This window comes from Copadichromis virginalis, linkage group LG1 (genome assembly GCF_057382275.1).
Source record: "Copadichromis virginalis isolate Kocher_CV1m ecotype Utaka linkage group LG1, C_Virginalis_male_GT1.1, whole genome shotgun sequence".
Taxonomy (NCBI): domain Eukaryota; kingdom Metazoa; phylum Chordata; class Actinopteri; order Cichliformes; family Cichlidae; genus Copadichromis; species Copadichromis virginalis.
In genome coordinates this window covers 42736712-42760641 of record NC_140618.1, presented here as the reverse complement: position 1 = coordinate 42760641, position 23930 = coordinate 42736712, and the positions used below count along the sequence as shown (strand labels likewise).

Sequence of the window (23930 nt, the reverse complement as noted above, 5' to 3'; positions counted from 1 at the left end):
CACTGTTGCCGCACAGCAAGAAGGTCCTGAGTTCAATTCCACCATCAGGCCGGGGTCTTTCTGTGTGGAGTTTGCATGTTCTCCCCGTGTTTGCGTGGGTTCCCTCCGGGTACTCCGGCTTCCTCCCACCATCCAAAGACATGCAGCTTGTGGGGATAGGTTAATTGGATAATCCAAATTGTCACTAGGTGTGAATGTGCGAGTGGTTGTCTGTCCCTGTGTGTTGGCCCTGCGACAGACTGGCGACCTGTCCAGGGTGTACCCCGCCTCTCGCCCTATGACAGCTGGGATAGGCTCCAGCGCCCCCCGCAGCCCTGAAAAGGAGAAGCGGAAGTGAATGGATGGATGGACATTTATAACGAGGTGCAATAATAATTAATGTGCAATGATAACAGTGTGCAATACACATACACTTCTTCTTCTTTTTTTATTACTAAGTTAATATACTGTGTTGTGTTGTTTGTGTTGCGTTGTGATGTGTCATATCGTGTCGTGTTGTTATATGTAGTGCCGACGTAGGACAGTTTTCCAGTTTCATTGTACTACTGTACTATGTATGACTGTGCAATGACAATAAAGACTTATCTTATCTTATCTATCTTACAGCCTGCCGTTGTGCCTGTCCTTTGATCCCAATCTCTCAGAGCAGCTTTGCTGTTGTACTGCCAACAAAGCCCCTGCACCCCACCTCCACTGGACGCACCTTGATCTTCCAGCCTCTGTCCTCTGCCTCAGCTGCCAAGTTGGCATACCGCTGGTTCTTACGCTCAAATGCCTCCTCAATTGCTTCCTCCCATGTTACCGTCAGCTCAACGACTGAGTTTTGAGGAGTTAGACCAAAGGACGAGGTCTGGTCGCAGAGTAGTTGTTACGATCTCTGTGGGAAAAATTAGCCTCTGATCCAAGTCCACTTGCAATCCCTGGCAACCTTCAGCGGGCCCAGGTCCAGAGTTGAGGGGCTCATCCTCGGCTTGTCTCCAGAGTTTTAAAAGGGAGAAGTAAGAATTCCACTGTATTTGAATTAAATAGGATTATTTTACTATAAATGTTCATGTGAAAATGTGCCAAAGACAAATCTAACTGAAGTAGAATTAGAACATAAACTGAACGAAACATGAAGTGAATTATATCCATAAATGGGACGCGAAAGTGAATTCTGTTTTTCTCTTACTTTTTGTGCTAAGTTTGGTTTACTGAACTCGGGGATAAAGACGAGATGACATGGACACTTTTCTGCATGCCACAATATGTTGGTTAGAATTTGTGCCTGAGATGTTGCGTTGTTCTGCATTAAGCTGCACAGGTGACAAACAGGTGCTTTTTGTATTGAATCAGTGTAACAGTGCGCTATTTCCCACATGTTGTGTGTGTGTAAAAGTGTGAAAGTTCTGCATCAAAAATAGAGCTCACATTTCAGTGTGAATAAGAAGCTGTGACATTAAACTCAGCCTTCATTTTGAGACTAGCTAACACACCTTACATAACACACCTTTAAGTTTAACTACATCCTGCACAGCTGGATACCATGATTACAAAGTGTGTCTGTGCACACTCCCTGTTACAGTTTTTCCTACATATCTCAGCGTTTAACAGCCTGTGTTTGCATACAGACTGTATCAGTGATGCTGTAATGGTTCTGTACTTGACCTGCAGGCTTTATAACTGGAGTTTTGCATGGCAACTTTAGGGATGACGGCAGTTTTGTTATCTTCTGCAAATTAGAAATGTGTTGTTAAACATGAAAAGGACAGAGGCCTTTCACTGTGTGCTGCTGTGCAGGAACAGTGTTCCTGCTGTTTGTGTCATGGTTACAGACTCATGGCAAAGTTTAAATGTGATTCTGTTTTTTAAAACAAGGAAGGCTGCTTTGTAGTAACTCCGACGATGTTTAAGGTGTGTTCAGGTTGTCTTTCCAAGAAGTAGCTTGGCTTGCTGAAGAAAACTCATGGACAGGAACATGGCATGTAAACAGACCAGCTCCAAGTTTCACTTTGCTGAGGCTTCATCAGACAGGCTGGAGTCACAGCTACAGATTCCCCAACTGAAACCATGAATCAGTCATTGCATTTTATTTTGATTCTGTGAAACTACACCCATGCAGTTTGGGCTGCATGTAGTCGAGAAGCAGACACCTTCACAAAGGACACAAGAGGAAGTCTTTTTGTTATTTTAAATGATCAGATATAAATAAGCTGTGCTGTGAATTTCAAAGTGAGGAAACAAAATAAAAGATTGAGGGTTTCTCTGAAGAATATTCTCAATGTCGCTCTCCAGCTGAGCCCTTCTGTTGCAGCTGCTATTGCTTACATGGTTGAGGAGGTGACCTACAGACCAGTCATTATGTTAGTTTGGGACTTTGGTGAATTTGTGTGGCCAGTTTAGATCACAACAGAATGAATTACAGTGAGTATAAATTTGATAAGTTAACACGCACATATATCGATGTGTCATATATCATTATTTTTCGGAAAAACCGATAAATATGACATTTAAAACCAAAGTTAAAGCATTAACAAGAGCAGAAGCCCGTTTACAGTTTAAGCGAGTGCAGTGTGGCGTACACTGACTGAGACGGAATTAAAAACGTGCCAAACACAGATCAGAGAACAGGTACTGTTTTTCTCAGGATTTGAATGCTCAAGTGAACTACACTTCCCGGGGAACCTGAACGCAACAGTCTTGTTTTGAAATGTGACGTCAGTGCTACAGGTAAAAAGGCACACCTGTACCGCCACACGGACAAACACGGAGCTAAAATATGCGGAAGTGAAGCGCTACGAGCTGGTTTAGAAAGAGTTTCCATCAAAGTTCCTGCGGCAGTGATGGAGAGACACTGCTGAGCTGCTGGGTGGAGAAGTGTCGAGAGACGGAACCCACATCTGCTCTGAAGCACCTTTCAGCATGTTCTTCAAGAAGGTCGAGGTAAATGGAGCGCCTGTGTTTTCATCCTCTGACAGAGATGGGGCGTCTCTGGCTTTTTACTGGAAACTGACCTGGATAGAAATGCAGCTGAATGAAATCATGTCCACGAAGAAAATACTGCTTTATTATTGATTTGTAGAAACGTTTTTAGCTACTCTCAGATTATTCCAACAGTCTGAAATCCTGTCCTGTTGTCGTGAGGCTTGATTCTCAGTTTAGTGTGAAGAATGCCAGGCGAGTCTGTACTGACTTGACATGTAGTACCGAATAAAAACACGGTGTTTGTATTTGAGAAGCAGGATGTTCAAAGGTTGCACCTAAAGAAAGTAACCCAATAGCTGGTAAATCAGTTTCAGGTTAGGATGGGCACTGGGTCACACCCATGCTAAAGGTTGCCACTGACAGATAGTAACTGTGTGAATGCTGTGAGCCACTTAACACTGATACGAGCTTCACAAGCAGCAGAAACAAAGGAGCTCCGGGCAGGTCTGGGCCTGCATGCAGCCACAGGCCGGAGAGGACAGAGTCTGACACTCTGCTCATGTTTCTAAACTTTACAAATGTACGGATGTTTATTAGAAATGTGTCACTGACATCCTGCTTCCACTCATAGCAAACGGTGACTATAATAAACGTGTGTTGGATGATTTAGTGAAACTAAATTTACATCAGTAATGATGTCAGCTGGACTCTGCACTCTGACTTGATTAAGGAAAATGAAACTGGTTGTAATTGTCAGGTCAATGACAAGCAGGCTATCGGTCCAGACCAACCTGCTGTGAATGCTCTCCCTCTACAATAAATACACACTGGTCTTAGTACTCTTTGTTTTTTAACTAAGTACATGAAAGATATTAGAAAAGGAAAGGGCGTTAATAATAAACCATTTCAACATTAAATGTGGAACTTCATTTGGAGCTCTTAAAGACTTTGTGAAGCACATCGTACCTTTAGGTGTATATTTGGTAATGCCAGCTACAAACTGTAGAAGCTGAGCAGAAACAGGTTGGTGTTGAATGTTGAATCCAATTGTGATTAAAATGGTTTGTGTGTGTTAACATGAAGAAGGTGCAGTTGGCAGCAGATGATCCGTCTCAGACATGGACAGGTGCAGAGTTGCATGTTTTACAGATGAACAATGACGTATATTTCCAAAATTGTGGAAATGAAAAACATTCATAGTGTTTTAGCTAAAGAAAGAAAATCCTCCAGGCAGGATAACTGGCAGCTGTGCTTGTAAGCATTGCTTTTCCAGTATTTAGTCATGAGTAAGTGTGTTACAACTCATTACATATGTGGTTATGGCCTCCCTGTTTCATAGTGTGAAGATGCATAACACATTACAAAGTTGTTCCAGGTACCGAGCCAGTGACTGCTTCATAGCAGCACTGTTGTAAGAGCTACCAGAAGAGCACCGAGTGACAAACTGTGTTGTACTTTATGAGTTTGACTCTCACTTCAAAATGTATGAATTCTAGTTTCAAAAGTTTGAAAGAGGCCTTTTGCTTTAATTTGTCTCCAATATATTGGAAATGTGTGTAGTATGATGTCATGTGGTGGAGTATATTTCAGTACTGACTGTGTATGTGTGTTTGTGTGCAAGGAAAATATGGAGCTGTGGGGCAGCAAGAAGGATGACGCTGAGCCTTTACTTCGTTCGCTGGTAAGAATCTGCTGTCGCTCTCTAAAACTTCCCTACATTAACAAGATAACAGCAGACAAATGTCGTCTGTAACATGCAGACATAAAATATACAAAGCTGTGTGACATCAGACGTGGAAACATTCAGGTTTATCTCCTGCTTATGTTCAGGATAAAACTCTGAAACGGTTTGTGTCTCTCGTCTCGTTTGCATGCTCTATCTCGGTGCAATGTTCCCATTTCTCTCCCTCTCTGTTTGTGTGTGTGTGTGTGTGTGTGTATATATATATATATATATATATATATATATATATATATATATATATATATATATATATATATATATATATATATATATATATATATATATATATATATATATATATATATATATATATATATATATATATATATATATATATATTTTTTTTTTACAACTTTATTTATAGTTTTCCAACAAAACAGTCCAGAATTTCTTACAAAAGTTGCGAACCCTACCCCCCACCCCCATCCAGGTGGCATCCCCACAACCAGGAAGCACAATACACACAACACAAAAAAAAAAAAAAAAAAAAAAAAAGGGGAGAAACACTCAAACCAATCTGTGACAGTCATTATAGCACCAACAGCCGGACCCCGGCACATGAGAGAAGAAACAAAGAAGAAAAAGGGAATAAAGAAATCCCAACAGTCAAAGTACGGGCATTGAGGAGACTATGGACAGCAGTCCGAGAAGAGAGCAAGAGCATAAATTACCAACAAGTAAAGAACAATAAATCAGGCAAAAGACAGACTCTTGACATGAGTTATGAACCGTGACCAGGTTTTGTCATATTTACTCTCCAAGCCGCGCACGGTATACCTAATTTTTTCCAGAGCTAATCCCAACATCACCTCTCTAATCCAATGGACGTAGGAAGGAGGGTTCGACGCCTTCCAGCTCAGCAGTATCAGACGGCGGGCATGCAACGAGGCAAAGGCTATTGCGTTTTTGTGGAGGGGAGAGAGTCTCAGCTCTTCCCGAGGTACACCGAAGATAGCTATCAAAGAGTCAGGCCGCAGTGTTTCACCCGATATAGCTGACAGTGATTGAAAAATTGATGTCCAGAAACCATACAGGGAGGGACATGACCAAAACATGTGCCCCAAAGAAACAGGAGAGTAATCACATCTAGGACAATTCGGTGCAACATCAGGGTACAGTTTAGACAGTCTGTCATTAGAATAGTGGAGCCTGTGGACGACCTTAAATTGAATCAGGCCATGTCTAATACAGAGAGAAGACGTATGTATACGCTGTATGGCTTTCTTCCAGATGTCTTCTGATATGAGTTCTCCAACCTCCCCTTCCCACGCCGCCTTAGGTTTGTCCCATGTATGAGGGCAGCTTTCAAGAATCAATGCATAAATCTTCGATATTGCTCTTTTAGTGGGCTGACTCACATTAAGAACTAGATACAGTAGGTCCTTAGAGGGCAGAGACGGGTACCCTGGGAGAAATTTAGAGGCAAAACTCCGAGCCTGAAGGTATCTGAAGTAGTGAGACTTTGGTAAGTTATGGTCTTCACACAAATATTTAAATGAGACAAAGCCATCCTCAGTGAAGAGATCTTGAAAGAAAACCAGACCGTTTCTGTGCCAGACTGCAAATGAATGATCTATTTGAGATGGTGTAAAAAGATGGTTGAACATTATCGGAGAAAAGCTACAAGTATTTGTCAAGTTAAAATGTTTCCTGAATTGACCCCAGATCTTAATTGAATTTTGAACCACCAAATTGGAGTTCAGCCCAGATGCTTTGACATTCAGTGGGAGAGGGGCAGTTAAGATCGAAATCGGAGAGATTGGGAGTGTAGCTCTCAGTTCCATATCTGCCCAGACTGGACCCTCCCCATCCGCAAACATGGTTATCCAATATGTCAGCTTGACAATGTTAGCAGCCCAATAATAGAATAAGAAATTAGGTAAGCCCAAACCACCATCAGCTTTAGCTCTCTCCAGGCTCGCTCTCCTTATGCGTGCAGGTTTTTTGTTCCATATGAACAAAGAGACAAAGCGATCCAGCTGGGCAAAATAGGATTTGGGGAGAAAGATGGGGATCATTTGGAATAGATAAAGAAACCTGGGCATTACAGTCATCTTCACCACATTTATCCGTCCTGCCAGCGAAAGTGGAAGTTTTGACCACCTACCCAGATCAGATTTAGTACTGTCCAGAATAGACCTGTAGTTATACTGGAAAATAGTCTTAATCGAGCCAGCTATTTCCAGTCCCAAATATGTGAATTTGTCATTTTCAATTTTAAAAGGCAAATCGTCATAAGTGGTCTGTTTTGCCAGATTGTTCAATGGAAACAGTAAAGATTTTGATAAATTAACCTTATACCCCGATATGTTGCTGAACTCCCGCAGCCAGCGGAAAAGGTGGGGCATACTCCCAATTGGGTCTGATATCTGCAAAAGGAGATCATCAGCATAAAGCAGAGTTTTATGAGTTACCTCACCCCTGGATATACCTTTAATCCTCTCATCAGATCTGATAGCAATTGCCAGCGGTTCGATCGCAATGTCAAACAGGAAGGGTGACAGGCAACAGCCCTGCCTCGTCCCCCTGTAGAGCGAAAAATATTCCGAAATCAGACCATTTGTCCTGACTGCAGCCATAGGCGTTGAATATAGGACTTTAATCCATCTACAAAAAGTAGGTCCCATGCCGAATTTCTCCAGAACTGTGAAAAGGTAGGACCATTCGATTCTATCAAACGCCTTTTCAGCGTCAAGGCTCAGAATAACTTCCGGTTGTATTGTCGAATGGGGGGAGAATACCACATTAAACAGTCGTCTCACATTAAAAAATGACTGCCGTCCGGGAATGAAGCCCGTTTGGTCCTCATTAATAATGGTGGAAATAATAGGGTCCAACCGTAGTGCAAGAGTTTTGGTTAAAATCTTATAGTCACAGCACAAAAGACTTATTGGCCTGTATGAGCTACACTGTACAGGATCTTTATCTTTCTTTAGTAAGACTGAGATCGTGGCCTGGGTAAGCGTCTGTGGCAGATTGCCAGTAGCAAAAGATTCAGCATAAACTGATTCTAAAATAGGTGTGAGCTTCGAAGAGAATTCCTTGTAAAACTCCATGGGGAAACCGTCCGGACCTGGCGACCTTCCAGTCTGAGATAATTTAATAGCGTTCGTTATCTCTTCAATCGACAACGGCTGTTCCAAAGGCGACTGAGCGTCCGGAGAGAGCTTGGGAAGATCCAGCGAGTCAAGAAACGAGTAGATCTCGGATGAATTACTGCCCACCTCTGATTTATATAGGGTAGAGTAAAAATATTTGAACTGGTCATTAATGACTCGGGGGTCGTGAGATATCGAATCAGCACCTATTTCAATTCCCGAAATCACGCGCTCAGCTGACCGCTGTTTGAGCTGAAGTGCAAGGAGCCTCCCCGCTTTATCTCCATGCTCATAATATACCTGCCTGGATTTAAAAATATTTCTTTCGGCTCTCCATGTCATAAGCGTGTCAAATTCAGTTTGCAACAGTAATTTCTCCTTAAAAAGATCTGGCGTAGGTGAAAGAGCGTAACGCCTATCCATATCCGCAATCTTGTCAGCCAGTTCTTTAAGTTGTTTAGAGCGCTCCTTGTCTCTGTGTGCCACATAAGAAATAACTTGGCCCCTAATATAGGCTTTCATAGACTCCCACAAGACTCCCCTCGACACATCCTTACATGTATATATTTTTGTCTTTGAACAGCCCACCCACAGAACATTTGACTATGTGCTGGTCGCCGATAAAGTGGACAATGAGCAAAAGACTTTGAGACAGGAAGCCTTCATAGCACAGCTGAAAAAGAAAAACATACACATCACTGTGAGTTTCTCCAAAAATCTCTGATGTAACAAAGCACGAACAGCTGAATGAATAAGTGATGATAATGTGTGCGCATGCATGTGTATATGTGTGTGTTTCAGAGGATTACCCATGACAACAAAGACTTTTTTGGCATACGTGCTCCCAGTGAGATGTTTGAAGTCTACCAGTACCTGCTGAAAGTTTCTGACTCTTGCAACTGTTGTGGAGATGAGAAAGGAGCCGTCACCCAGGCAACCAGGTGACAAACTCTTCCTGCAGGAGGAGATGTTGGTGCTTTCTTCTCTCTCTCTTGCGCTCGCTCGCTCGCTCTCTTGCTCGCTCTCTCTCTCTCACCCCCCGCCGAGCCCTTTTCCATCAGAGTCCCATCAGGTTGGATGGGGAGCAACGATGCAGAGCCATTTTCAGATCTCTCCAAAGATGTTCAGTTTTTAATTAAATCAATTATACAGTTTTAAACAGTTGTACAGCACTTTGTTTGAAAGCGCTTTATAAATAAAGTTATTATTATCATTATTATTATTATTACCAAATCACAACAACAGTTGCCTCATGGTTCCTAATATTGTGAGATAAACATACAATAACACAATGTTCAATCAGATTTACCTTACTGTACCTGACTGAACATTGTTCAGGGTCCATGAACTGGAGGCAGACAGACAACCATGGAGAGAAGACCGACACAAAGATGAGACTAAGAACACCGCAAGGAAAGACAAAGATGTACTGTTAAACCATCAATAACTAACTAAGATGAAATACACAAATGATAAAATAAGAAAGCGATACCAGGGGTCAGGATAATAAGAAAACTCAAACGCAGAGAAATACAAAACACTGTTAACCAATTCAATTCAATTTTATTTATATAGCACCAAATCACAACAAAAGTTGCCTCAAGGCGCTTCATAGATACAGAGAAAAGCCCAACAATCATATGACCCCCTATGAGCAGCACTTTGGCGACAGTGGGAAGGAAAAACTCCCTTTTAACAGGAAGAAACCTCCGGCAGAACCAGGCTCAGGGAGGGGCGGGGCCATCTGCTGCGACCGGTTGGGGTGAGAACCAATAAATAACATAATCCTTCTCAAACCCAAAAGAACTCTGGATTAACCCAGCCACCTAGCAGGCGTTTGCATTTGATCATTATGGGGTGTTGTGTGTAGGATTGTGAGGTGGAATAAGGCTGCGATGGCAAAATGTGAAACAAGTGGCATGCAAATACTTTCTGAATGCACACTAGTGTGAGAGCTCTTTGTGGACTGTTACACAATGCAAGAATGAAACCGTTTAATAAAACTCCTCGTGGAAGGTCTTCTTTCATTTGTGCTAATCTGAGGGTCAGGTTTCACATCGAAATGCAGCAATGCCTGAGTGTGAGTCTGGCCTGCAGCCCGTGTGTTTCCCCTGCTACTTCTTCCCCTCTGTCCTGGCTGTTCTTCACTACACAACTGTCAAATAAAGACAAAAAGGCCCAAAAATAAATCCTAAAAACGCCACGCATCCACACTGTGTTCATTTGAGCCTTTTATCTTTTCTCCAGGATCCGAATTGTTCATTTCATCCTTCATCACACGTACATCAACACAGGAGGTGAGAGAATCTGTAAATCTTTAGCTAACGTGGAAGTACTGTATGTATGTTAATGTGCAACTTTTTTTCATGTAAACATGTTTTGTTGTGTCAGAAAACCTGGAAGAGCTGTTAATGAAGGATGTGTTTGAAACGATGTTCTGTCTTCATGAAGTGAGTAAGACTAACCTGCTGCTCTTTACTCGCCATGTTCTCGGTCAACGTGCAAAGCAACTCAAACTACAGCCTCACTAGGAAATCAGATTCAGTTCTGAAGCACAGTAAAGAAACAAAGTACGAAACAAGCACTGAATACTGGCTAAGAATTTGAGCATTAATAGCACTGTAGATTTTATTAAATGACTAATTGTGTAATAGAAATACAAGTATTGTCTTCGTGTTTATGGCTCTTCAAAGTGTGTTTCGTCTTGATAAATGCCAAACATACTTGATTCTGTGAGCACGAAACTCCATCAGTTCATAAAAATACAAAACAGATGAAAGATCCTTATTAAATATTTACATATGTACAGAAAGTCTGAGAACAATTTAGTATTTGAAACTGTGAGAAAAGACATTAGCTTTCAATCTGTGCTTTGAATTGGCCATAAAATCTTCTTTGTATTACATATTACAGAAATCCTGATGCTTCCTTGTCCCCCCTCCCCTCCCTGTGCCTTTCAGAGAAAGCAGCAGAAAGAGCTGAGGAAAAAATGGGCTCGATGGACAGCTCTGTTTAGCAGACAGCCGGTCAATGACATCAAGTCGGTCTATCCCTGTAACTGTTTTTGATGGTTTCTCTCTCTGTCTAACAGCGTCATGATCCCAAAAGTTGATTCTGTTCATCTGGACGTCGCGTTTCAGTGGGAGAAACATCTCGTCACTCGGCCAAGTCACGTCCATCATTAATGTGCAGTCGTCTTTGATCAGTGACAATCTGCACATTAATGATGAAGAGACTTAACAGCCCGTTGTTCATTCAGTGATGCTAGTTTCAGCCATTGTACAAATGTACTATTGATAAGGGACAGCCTACTCTAACCAGCAATTAAGAAAGTTCAATTCAAATTGTATTTGTCACATACACAGTACAACATGTAGTGAACATGTAGTGAGATGCTTGTGTCCGAGCTGCGGGCAGGCTGCAGACGTGGTGCGCCATTCCAGGGCTCAGTTTTAGCACGGGGGGACCAGCCAGGACCCTCACTGGATACAGGGTGGGACTGGAACTCGCAACTCTCACTCCAAAGGAGTGCACTACACTACACTATCCAGTTGCACTGAATGTGCACTCTAGTGTGAGACAGGCCGGTTGGTTTTGTAGTTAGTGAGCCGTGTGCTTGGTGGCTGGTTGCTCCTGCTTTGCAGTGTAGTGACCATGCCTGGTTTTCTTGTTCTCCCTCTTTTAAAGGTAATGGCGGCTTGGTCGTCTCTTTTAGTTTAATTAGTAATAGAAACATTAGTTTAAAATAAAAAACCCCTTTTGAGCATGGAGATTTGTTTCTTTGCTATTTACCAAGTTTACTGCTTTGTCTCCTTTTTTCAACCCGACACTTGTTACTGTTGCACATCTGCTGGACCTTTTAGCAGAACGTGACAACTTCTCTTGGCTTCATAAAGCAATGATAGATTTTACGCTGGATTTCTTCAGAGAAGGAAAACTGTCATGTTTTCAGAAAGGGAACCTTTGACCTGGTTCATTATTTTAAAGGGTAAATGGTAAAGTGCAGGGTTATAGTGTACCAACATGTGTTTGTTTGCTTTCTCCTTGCAGGTCGTACTTCGGGGAGAAGGTGGCTCTGTACTACCTCTGGCTTGCCTGGTACACTAAACTGCTGGTACCAGCTGCTATTCTGGGTGTTATAGTGTTTCTCTATGGCCTCGCCTTTTTCAACACCAACCCTCTTATGTAATAACATCATGTGCTATATTGTTTCTATACAAAACGATGAATCTCAGACAATCTTAAAGATAAAAATTTAAAATACATGGCTGAGCCATACCAGTATTATAAGGCCTAATATTGTATCATGTATAATACTTTTGGTCCCCAGTAAGGAAGTGTGCGAGTCCAACATCACGATGTGTCCTCGCTGTGAAAAGAGGTGTGGGACATGGCAACTGTCAGACAGCTGCACCTATGCTAAGGTGACCTTAATTCTTCTGTTAATCTTGTTCTCATGTGTTGTCTCAGGTGTATGCATAAACAGTTCAAATCATTTAACATTCAAAAATACACCTACCAGCTGTAAAGTCCCCTCCCAACAGCATTTCTTCTTCTTGGCTGCAAAAACCCTTTAAAGCCCCCCCCTCCCCCCCCAATGATACAGAGCTAAGTGAAGAGCTAACAGTCCTGCTCTTGATGTGATTGTTATTATTTTGCTCTTCATCACACACGTGTTGTGTCTGCACAGGTCACACATTTGTTTGACAATGACGGCACTGTGGCTTTTGCAATGTTCATGGCAATCTGGGGTGAGTGTTTGAGCATCTGTGATGTGCAATTAAATTGGATCTGATGTCTGATTCTTTTGTACTTCTGGGTGAATTAAAATGTGTCATTTTAGCCACTCTGTTCTTGGAGCTGTGGAAGAGACACAGAGCTAAACATGTTTCTAAATGGAAGGTCTATGACTGGTGTGAAGAGGAGGTAAGACCTTTAGCTGTGTCTGCGTACAATAAAATGTTACATGCTGTCGTTTGGGGTCTGCTCTCATATAATGACTGACTTGGCTTAACCACGAACATTCATTCACTGATCTCAAAATGCACACATGAAGAGTTCAAGACTTTCATGTGTGCATAAAGAACTCTGATCAGCTGATAATCATCACCCGTCTGCAGTGATAAGACATTTAATTTGTCACATAAAGTTATTTCTGTCATCTTCAACCTTTACTGCTCTTGTTAAAACCCTTATATTAACACAAATTTCTACTTTACATTTAACTACTGATTTTATCTACTGTTCTGATTTTATCTGTTTTGATTTTATATACTGTTTTGTTTGTTTGTTAATTAGTTAGTTAGTTTATTTGCTTGTTTTAATCAATTTGAAATCATGCTTTTTATTTGTTTTTGTTTCTAATGTCTCTGTAAAGCACTTTGAATCACCTTGTTGTTGAATTGTGTTATACAAATAAACTTGCCTTTATATATGTTTAATGTGTGAATATCTGTGTGTGCGCATCTCATCAGGAGGAACTGATCATGGAACTAGTGAATGATCCAAACTGCAAAGCTAAACAGTTCAGACACTCCTATCTACGGAGTACCCTGGTCCTCATCCTGGTCACACTCATGGTAAGAGACCTGGACCATGCATCACACATCTAAACCTCTAAATATGTAAAACTGAACACGTGCTGTGGATGGAGTTTGGGATGGGGCCTGTGTGCAGCATTCCTTGGTGTGATTTTTCTCAGAAACTCTAGGACACATCGCTGACTAAAACCAGCTCACAACCACTTTAAAGTCCTGAAACAAGAACTGTAATGCTATATAACTCTCAGGTGCAGAATCTGGATTGATCTTGAAGAACATGAACCTGATTTATGGAAAATAAAAATCAGACTTTTAAAATAAAATAAAAACCCAAATGAAATTGTGGCCCACTGAATAAAAGTATGTGTTGATGTGATTGTTTTGCAGTTGATGCTGATTATCGGCCTCGCTCATGCTCTGGTGGTATTTCGAGTTGTCGCTGCGCCCTTGATGTCTGAGAGTAAATGGGAGTTTTTGAAAGACAACGCCAACCTTGTATCTGTTTTTCTTGGAGCTGTGCTGCACTACATCACCATTCAGATCATGACCCGCGTATGTATACCTGGATCTTCATCACTCAGTGTTGGCAGAATGAACAGGAAGAGCATGTTCCGTTTAACCAGCTTAAAATACTATCCAGGGGACCAGGGGACCCCTTTGATTGGTCATTGTTGCAGTGTGCAACAATGACCAATCTCCCAGCATGTTAAGTTTAAAAGCCAACCTGCACACCCTGCTTAAACAGAGCCAAAAACATGCTGTTTGAACAAGTTTCTTCTGTAAATCTTGCCGTGGGCTGCAGCCAGCTGAAGCTGGGGAGCACACAGTGGTCTCCCTTTGTGTTTGCTGTCTACTATAGCAGCACTCTAGTCTGGGCTGCTGTGGCTCAGGCTGCTGTGGGCTGCCTCATTTCCAAATGGCCTTTGGCCAGACACTGACACTGTCAGAGTGTGATATTTAGAAAGCACTTAAAATCATAGGAAATGCATTGTATATATTTGTACGTACATTTTCAAAATATAAAGTGCTTTGAGTGTTGACTTAGAGCACAAGTGAACAGTCGGCCTCAGCCTCTGCATCTTTTGCCCTGTAATGAGTCTGGGGACCAACTGATGGTGAACCTCTAAAACAGAGAGGCTGTCGTTCTCAAAAGCATGCACAGAAAACCAAAGGATAGTGTATTTGAAACTTGTTTGGCCAAACTTGCTATCAAAACTGCTCCACATTGTCTGGCAACAGACATACAGGAGATTTGCTCTCCTTATTGTCTGTGTAGGTTTGGAAAGAAAGTTGCGTCTTTAAGTCGCGTTCTTTCCCTCCTGATTTTTACCCTTACCATTACCCATGAAGTCGCATTTCAGTTGGATTTTGAAATCTCCCGACTATTACGTGGGCGTTTGGACTGGGCCAATGAGGTCTGATGGTCTCTGCTGTCTTGACACTTCATCCTTGACTTCTTTTGTTTTCCTGCAGTCCTGGCAGCCAGTAAAAGTGAGTAAAATAATTTTGTTGTGCCAGAGCGTCTCACAGCTATCGGAGCATTCAACCTGCCCCTGAAACTGATCTGACAGGTCAATATACAAGATGTGATCAAAACACCTGATGTAATTTGTCCACCAATGCTTTCGTTGTCTGGACCAAAACCCTCACCCTCTGGGTCAAGCTGATTCAGTTCAAGGGTCATCACTAGTCATCTGTTTGTCACTGTATAATCATACCTACATATTACTTTCTTTTCGACCAAACCAACATAATCCTCGTCCAGCATGCCAGTGCCAGCCTTTAAAAGCACTGCTCTATCCATATTCAGTCGAGGAGATCCAAAGAGTCAGAGCAGCATGCCCTCAGGGGGATTAAAGCAAAAGCAGACTAATTTAAAACAGGTATGGGGTTTTTGCCTTTTATAGAACTCAACTGATAATGCTCTTTAGACAAAAAACCTTTACATGTAGTCTTCAAGCTGAAAGACACAGAGGACAGTTTGACTGGAATCTCCTGAAAAGTGCTGCTGTATGGATCCAACCAACGTGATGCGTATAATTAACTTCTGTGTCTTTAACTCCACCTGCAGGTCAACAGATGGGTCTCCCTGAAGTTGTGTGATATTGGTGAGAAGCAATTTATTTCACTGCAAACAATAACGATACTAATATATTCACAGTTGAGCCAGACTATTTTGACCAATCAGAAAAAGGGGGAAACACAGATCATGTGATTCTGCTCCTGACGGCCTTCTGGCACATGAGCTGGAGAAGCAAAACGTGTCAGTAAAGCTGATGTTTACTGACAGGAAAGGGAAAGCTTTGGGTGCTCTTAAAGAGTGGTGCTGATCTAAGTGGGGACTGATCATTGGGCTGGCTGATGGTGTAGGCGGAGGTTTTGTTGTGATCAGCTGAAGCTCCGAAGCATAAACTGAAAGCTTTAAAGCACCTGTTGTCCTGGTGCCAGCAACCACAGCACAGCCTGTGGCAATGATAAGCAGGCCATTATATTTTAGCTCATTCATGTGTAATAAACTAATTTTGACATGTTTTCCTGAGAAAACGAAATATAAGACATTTTGTTTGTCTGTGCATGTGTTTGTATTCAGAGAAGCTGAACTCACTTGCTGCTACCGAGAGGAGCTTCACAGTCAAGATGTTCACCTTCCAGTTCTTCACCCTCTTCTCCTCTCTCTTTTATGTGGCCTTTTTTCTGGGCAGGTACTCTGTATTATTATTATTATTATTTATTTTAAACATTAAGATGACAGACAAACTAGAGCTTAAATGATTGGCTGACTAATGATCTTGGGTTTTGACAGCAAACCAAGTTAGATTTTTACTTTTTGTTATTTATGTTTTAGTCATGTATAGAAATATCCAACCTGTCATTGTTCAGACTCCTCAAATGCATTTGTAAAATATATATAAAAAAATATTAAATATATAAAAAATGAACATCTTGGAAAGTCGGAAGGTAAAATAAAATTCTCTAATGCAAACGGTCAGCTAGAAAATGGTCAGCGGATGAACTCTTATTGGAAGATCTTCCTCACAGAGTGACACAGAACATAGTGTAGAGTACGTTACTGTACACTTACCATGCTGTCATTACTCTGATATGATACTGAGAGCATTATAACAGATGTTCCCCCAGCTGACTGCTTATGTGACGTTGTTTCGTCACAGGATAAATGGCCATCCAGGAAACTATGTGCGTCTCGCTGGGCATCGACTGGAAGAGGTATGGAGATAATCAAACATCCATATATATGTTTGAGTGCTAACACTCATCACTGTCGTGTGTTCTAGTGTCATCCCAGCGGCTGTCTGACAGACCTCTTTATCCAGATGGCTGTGATCATGCTGCTCAAACAGACTCTCAACAACATCGTTGAGTTCACAGTACCGTAAGTGTGCTGTTTTCATTACAGCTCTCCTTTAAGGAAATGGCTCAGCAGCTACAGGACCTCATCGAAAATGGTGTAATCAATGTGTTGTACTTCTTCATGTGTATGGTTTCCAGCTGGTGCAAAAGACTTGTGAATGAAAAAGCTGCAAAGAAGCTGGAGAGGAAATGCGGTCACTGTTACAGGAAGGCTTGTCGAGAGGAAAATGGATGTATTGAACCATGTGACATTTGCAAACATCGTGAATGGCTGCGTAACTACCACCTGGCCAGCAGTGATGCCTTCAGCCTGTTCAATGAATTTTTGGAAATGGGTGGGTGCTCTTAGTCTCCTGACCACATCTTCAAAAAACAACTCACTGATTACAGGGTCAGTTGTTTCTCACACAAATGGCACCCGAGTGAGAATGCCTGACATGTTTGTGCAAAGGTTAAATGTTGGAGGACAGTCATGAGCAGATGCAGTTTAGAGACAAACTGAATCAGCTGCAGCTTTTGCTCCAGTGGACATCACTGGGCACCAGCATGTCCTTCATATCTTTCCTAAACAGAGGGGATCATCTGATCGCCAGGGTTCTGGCACCAGGGACGTTTTTCAGATCTCTACCGTAACCTCCTAAGACCCGAACTCTTCCACAGCAGCATTTTTAATTTCTCTTTGATATTTGGGCTGATTGGGGCCCGATGAATGTAAAAACAAAGAATTACCAGATTTTTTTTTTTAACCTTATTTTTGTTTTTATGAAAAATGAGAGCCACATAAGAGGACATTCGTTTAAAATTTTGATAGAACAGTAGCAGCATAATGTCCTCGTAGGTGGATATCAGGCCCTTGTAGAGCAAAATTGAGTATTTTGGTCTAAATAACCCAAAAAGTGATGTCCACATATGTGGACGCAGGTCCTAGGAGGTTAAATCATAAAGTGCCCTGAGTTGACTGTTGAACTGGTGAAAATTATTTTTTTTACACCAGGTTTTTATCTTTCATCATGAAACAAATGTGAATGCTTTCTGAAATGACTTCAAATCTATGAAATTCTTATCTCTGTGTTGTCCAGTGATCCAGTTTAGTTTCACCACCATATTCGTGGCAGCATTTCCCCTCGCACCCCTTCTAGCCCTCGTCAACAACATCTTTGAGATCCGTCTGGATGCTATCAAAATGGTCCGCCTGGAGCAACGGCTGGTACCCAAGAAGACTAATGACATCGGTGAGCTGTGTGGGTTTATACCATGACACAGTACAGCACTACAGTGAAGTGCAGACTTTAACGTTTCAAGGATTCAACAGAACTACTGCATTAACCATTAGAGACTTACAGCCAGTTTTATATACAGTCCCAATTTTCAGATTTTCGTTTTTGCTTGTTATAAGTGCAGCTGTGCCTGTAACAAGCTTGTCTGGTTAGAATCCAATAAAGCCACTCTGTCATTTTAAGAGACTGACCAGCAAAATGGCCTCAGTTTCCAAATACTCAGAAACGGATCCATAATTCAAAGTTTCAGTATTCATGTTTTTTTTTTTATAGCAATAAGATATCAAGAGCTGGATTAAACTCACTGATGTCCATTATAAGTCAGCACAAAACATTCACTGTGGGTTGAAAATGTTATATAATGTGTGTTTAATATGTCTGCAGGTGTGTGGACAAAGCTGTTGGAGGCCATCGGTGTGCTGGCAGTGATCGCTAATGGTCTGGTTATTGGAATCACATCGGACTTTATTCCTCGACTTGTCTATCGTTACCATTATGGCCCGTGCGCTAAGGGAAAGCTCGATTACACAGAGTCAGTCAGATTTCAGCTGGTAGAGAAACGTGTGAAGATGTGAGATGACTGGTTTCTGTGTCGTCTCATGTGTTTCGTGCTCTTGTTGCAGCTGCATGGAGGGCTACATTAATGACACTCTGTCAACAGCGTATATGAATAGTTCAAACTTCGATGCATTCATAAATCCCTGGGAAAGGCATAACTTCAGCATCACAGAGTGCAGGTGAGAATACAATCCAACTTTATTTATATAGCACATTTAAAACCAAAGTGCTTCAAGGTTAAAACATAACAGATATATTATGTTTTAACATAAGCAGAATTACTCTGCTTGGTGTAAATATACGAGTCATTCACAGATGTGATTAACAGGACTGTGTTACATGTGCAGCTACAGAGACTACAGGAATGAAAACGACTACTCGCTGAAGTCTCAGTTCTGGATGGTCTTGGCTGTGCGCTTTGCCTTTATCATCCTCTTTGAGGTTTGTTCATCACACGTGGCTCAGACTGGGTTGTTTTTAACATTGAAATATCCACCTGAATATTTTCTTGTGTTTCTCCAGCATGTTTTAGTGATGTGCAAGTTTATAGCAGCCTGGTTCGTCCCAGATAATCCCACGCAAGTGAAAAATGAACGTCTGCAAGACAAACTGACTCGTCTGAAACACGAGCTACGGTAAGAGTAAAGTTATGTTTTACAACTATACTATCAGAATGCCTCTTAAATATTTCCACATGTTATAGGGATATCCAAACACTTGAGATGAAGCCAGTTTCCCTGCTAACAATATAAAATGTTCCTTAAAAACACCTTTACTATGGTGTAACTAGTTGAAGGGGAATGTCTCAGTGTACAACCTGAAAAAAGAGACAAAGTTTATTAAACCTAAGTAAAACATGCCACAATAAATATTTTTAAATGTACACAATTTACATACGATCTAGGTTTGAGAGGTAGAATCACAGCTAAATGTGCAAAGTCAAGTCAATTTTATTTATACAGCACCAAATCACAACAAGAGTCACCTCCTTTATATTGTACAGTAGACCCTACAATAATGCATACGAAGAAAAACCCAACAATCATATGACCCCCTATGAGCAGCACTTTGGCGACAGTGGGAAGGAAAAACTTCCTTTTAACAGGAAGAAACCTCTGACAGAACCAGGCTCAGGGAGGGGCGGGGCCATCTGCTGTGATTGGTTGGGGTGAGAGAGGGAAGACAGGATAAAGACATGCTATGGAAGAGAGACAGAGGTTAATAACAGATATGATTCAATGCAGAGAGGTCTGTTAACACATAGTGAGTGAGAAAGGTGACTGAAGAGGAAACACCCAGTGCATGATGGGAATCCCCCGGCAGCCTACGTCTATTCCAGCATAACTAAGGGAGGATTCAGGGTCACTTGATGCAGCCCTAACTAGAGATGGACCGATCCGATATTACGTATCGGTATCGGTCCGATACTGACCTAAATGACTGGATCGGATATCGGAGAAAAATAAAAAATGTAATCCGATCCATTAAATATCACGAAAGCACCTCACAAAACTTGCAACACGCCGTAACTCGCCTCAGAACGTTAGCATGTCGGAGCAGTATGCATCACGTGATAGAGCAGCTGTGGCATGCGGGACCTGTGGTCTGGATAGCATTTGGAGCTTCGCTAGCAACCCGGCATTTCATCTCCGACAAAGTTATCCCCGAGAGAAGTAAAGCAAGTGTGTAAGTCCATCTCTGAATGTTTGTAAAGCATTCCTGCGTTAAGCTTAACGAGCGACTGCCTCTCCCTCTCTGGCTGCTACTTCAATCGTGAAACTGCTTAAATGATCAGCTGATCGGCTTTTCTGTCGGGAGTCCGTCTTTGTTTTTGGCCCACTTTGCACCAGAAAGAGGAAACCAGCGGCTGAACAACAGCAGCACGTTTAAGCTTGATAAGCTGTTGTTAGAATTTATTTATTATTACTTTCTACTCGAGGATCTTTTTCTACGTAGCTGACGGCTGGTAACTGTGCAGGGGCGGATCTAGCAAAGTTTAGCCAGGGGGGCCGTAGGGCATTAACTGGGAAAAGGGGGCACAAAGACATACTTTTCTTTCTTATTCTCATTTAAAATGTCTAGCTTTTAATAAATAATTATCTGACACACAAAGTTTTAATTTGATGTAAAATGAATAGAAGTCAATTACTGTATATAGTAACTATTAAGTCTAATATATATACCCTAGTAAGCTATAGTACTTTTTCCTTTGGGAAGGTACCATCTGTGCAGTCTGCAATTTTGTTGAAGAAAGATGTTGAATCTATTTAATATTTCTTGAAAAATAATTGATTTCTGTGCATTTTTTTTCACACTGCATCAAATTAAGGTTGATTACGTCGATTAAGCATCATGAGGTGGAGCGTGAGGGGTGGTTCCCTATTTTTTATTTTTTTATTTTTGTTGTTGCTGGGAGTTGGAACCCTATTAGTTAGGTTGCTTAATATTTACGCTAAGTACTCTTTAAAATACCAGAATAGGGAGGATGGTGTAGGTTTAAGTTTATTAGATTGATCAGTATTGCTGAACTATGAAATATTTTTTTTGTATACAGGTATAACAGAATAGCTTTAGTGTAGTTGTTGTTTTAAACTTGAGTATGAACTTGCAGACTTGCAAAATGCAGCAAGATATTTTAAAAAACAGTTTTGTTGATTAAAAAACACTATATCGGATTCATATCGGTATCGGCAGATATCCAAATTTATGATATCGGTATCGGTATCGGACATAAAAAAGTGGTATCGTGCCATCTCTAGCCCTAACTATATACTTAGAATTGAAACTTTATTTTTTGCTAATCTTAAAAGTAGCGTAGTAGTAGTAGTCAAGAGAAGACAGCAAACATTTTGAACTGAGATGGAATCAGGAACTGGAAGTGCTGGTTTGAGTATTCCCTGACTTCCAACAGTCAGTGTGAATCCATAGAAGTGTCTTGTACTTTGGCTATTGTGACATATTTCAGCATGTGAGCATGTTACATTCTGTGGATTTTCTTCTGATCTTATTCTATAAATCGTGTTTGTGTGCTTTGTTTTCCAGTGAAAAGAAACTGAGCAAATCAACAGATGTCTGACTTCCCCACTCTGACCTCAGGTCTGTGCTCACTGGCACATGTGGCCTTGGTGAAATATGAAATGGAAAGATGGATATGGCTGCTGCACTACATCCCAGCTGCAGCATTCTTAGATTCATGTATCAGGGTGTTAACAGACTACACATGAGGTCTTGTGATGTTCTGATATTAAAACATATATTTTTGCCATTTAGAGTTATTAATACCTTGGTGTTGCAGGTCTTGGTTGGACACAGTTTAACTGTTCATCTAGCAAGAGTTCAAAGTTTGTCTTAATTAGCCTTTGAACATTTTAGTCAGATAACTGGCTGTTCCTGCAAACAGGGCTAACTGTGTGTTCATGCATAGATAACAAGTGTCCCACTTCCAGCTTCTATACACACTAATCTGCATATCAGACACTGTGTGCGCTAACATCAAGATTAAATGTGTATATTTATTAAAGCATTAGACAAATACTAGATACATTTTCCATTAAGCAGTCATGAGAAAAGAACTCCTTTTAAATAATGTTTCTTTACAGCCTTTAAAAGATAAGGTCATCCCCTGTGACTGTATGATTGGCTTGATGAATGCATGATGCGTCATGTGATCCTTAAGTGTTTTATCAGGTTTGATTCGAGGTTAAACTGTTGGAGATGAATCCTACAAATGTGACTGGTTAGAAACAGGAATTCATTTTGGTTCTTAAAAATATGCTTTTTACTGGCAGCGTTGCAATGTTTGAATGTTTTACTTTAAAATGTTTTAAAATGTAACTGTTGTTCATAATTCCAGTGTCACAGTATAACATGTATAGTTATTTGGATTGAGCCAGAATCATAAGGGAGCTTAGCTTAAGCACCAGCACTGTGTAAGTAAGTAGTTTTCTCCTTTAGCAGCAATAAACTATTAACACATGCACACTGGCTCATGAATGTTAGTGCTAGACTTCAGGGTTCATCCTCAGTATACACATTCATGATTTCTTTTGGATAAGTCAGCAGCGTCTCTTCAAAGTTCCAATTCCAGCATTTTATTATTGCTACATTATTTTGAATATACACTTGTATCTATATAGGATTATTTCAGATAATTGTTTTCTTAGTACTGTGTGTAGAAACGCATAAACATTATTTTGTCTGCGCGTCATTCATATCCTGAATGTTTGTTTCCAAACCTTCTGTAATGCCGTGCACAGGCAAAATGACAAAACTGTGTCACTGGCCAAATACTTACGGACCTGAGACTTTATTCCATCTCATCTGTGGAACAGGGTGACACATAACCAGTTTCAATGGAAGTTGACATGCAGTAGAAGAAGGACATAGTTGGAAGAAGCCATCATGACATCTTCCTTGTTGATTTCACAGGTTTTCTGTAGTCGCTGCACGATAGTTTACTCTAGTACATAATACTGGTGCTACTTGCTCACGAAAAGTGAAAAAGCAAAGATTACGTATAGGCAATCTAATCCTACAATACTCAATCATAACATGCAAACATGTTATTGTTAGAGCTTTAAAGTGCATTGTTTCTCCATCTTTTAAGGGACATAATGAAACAAAAGTATTGATGTTGTTTTAAATGTAACCGGATACAAATCCTTGGCATTGTATGAAAATGCTTGAAGTCAGGAAGTTCCCTAAATGCCGGGTTTGTTAATCTCAGTCTGTTTTGTTTTCGTGAAAATTCAGTTTTATTTACACAGCGCCAAATCACAACAACAGTCGCCTTAAGGCGCTTTATAGTGTAAGGTAGACGCAATAATAATACAGAAAAACCCAACAATCACATGACCCCCTATGAGCAGCACTTTGACAGTGGGAAGGAAAAACTCCCTTTTAACAGGAAGAACCCTCCTGCAGAACCAGGCTCAGGGAGGGGCGGGGCCATCTGCCACGACCAGCTAGGGTGAGAAAAGGAGGACGGGATAAAGACATGCTGTGGAAGAGAGCCAGAGATTAATAAAAGCATCGTTAACTGGGATATGGTCACCTGATTAACTCTGACTGGCTGAAGAAACCCTATGGACGCTGTTGTGGTGTGATTAATAGCTCTGCACTGTGCTGTCCACTTGATTTTGGTGTTTGAATCAATCTCCTCAATTTGTTGCAAAATCTTTTTGTTTCTATATTCTTATTTAATCCTTGAATAAAAGCTGATGGTTTCATTTCAAATCTACTCTCCTACTGTACACACAACACTCCTAAAATGAAACATTTGGACCTTGAGAGCTCTCCCTTAGCCAGTTCAGTTCAATCTAACTGCTTTGTTTCAGTATTTCCTCAAAGTAACCCATGTGTACAGCAACTGTTTGTAATCCATGTTAAGAAATGCCTTTGGACACTTATTAGGCCACTTAGGTTTAGGTGTTATCTAAAG

General features: G+C 41.0%; 1 protein-coding gene across 2 annotated transcripts; it reads left to right on the top strand.

The window, feature by feature from the left end:
- The first annotated feature begins 2728 nt into the window (after positions 1-2728).
- Positions 2729-23718, top strand: LOC146719364 (anoctamin-9-like). 2 transcript variants are annotated; one of them, XM_085463982.1, is made up of 24 exons: positions 2729-2922; positions 4526-4585; positions 8330-8446; positions 8548-8687; positions 9994-10043; positions 10138-10196; positions 10707-10786; positions 11797-11931; positions 12077-12170; positions 12437-12497; positions 12590-12672; positions 13221-13325; positions 13674-13838; positions 15358-15394; positions 15877-15988; positions 16457-16511; positions 16580-16677; positions 16794-16990; positions 17735-17887; positions 18317-18464; positions 18556-18669; positions 18838-18931; positions 19013-19125; positions 21533-23718. In XM_085463982.1, the coding sequence occupies exons 1-24, from the start codon at positions 2902-2904 to the stop codon at positions 21564-21566; spliced, it is 2325 nt and encodes a 774-aa protein (XP_085320108.1). In that variant the 5' UTR covers positions 2729-2901; the 3' UTR covers positions 21567-23718. The 2 variants fall into 2 exon arrangements, with proteins under 2 accessions (XP_085320108.1, XP_085320116.1); XM_085463990.1 differs by lacking the exon at positions 8330-8446.
- The last annotated feature ends 212 nt before the right edge of the window (positions 23719-23930 follow it).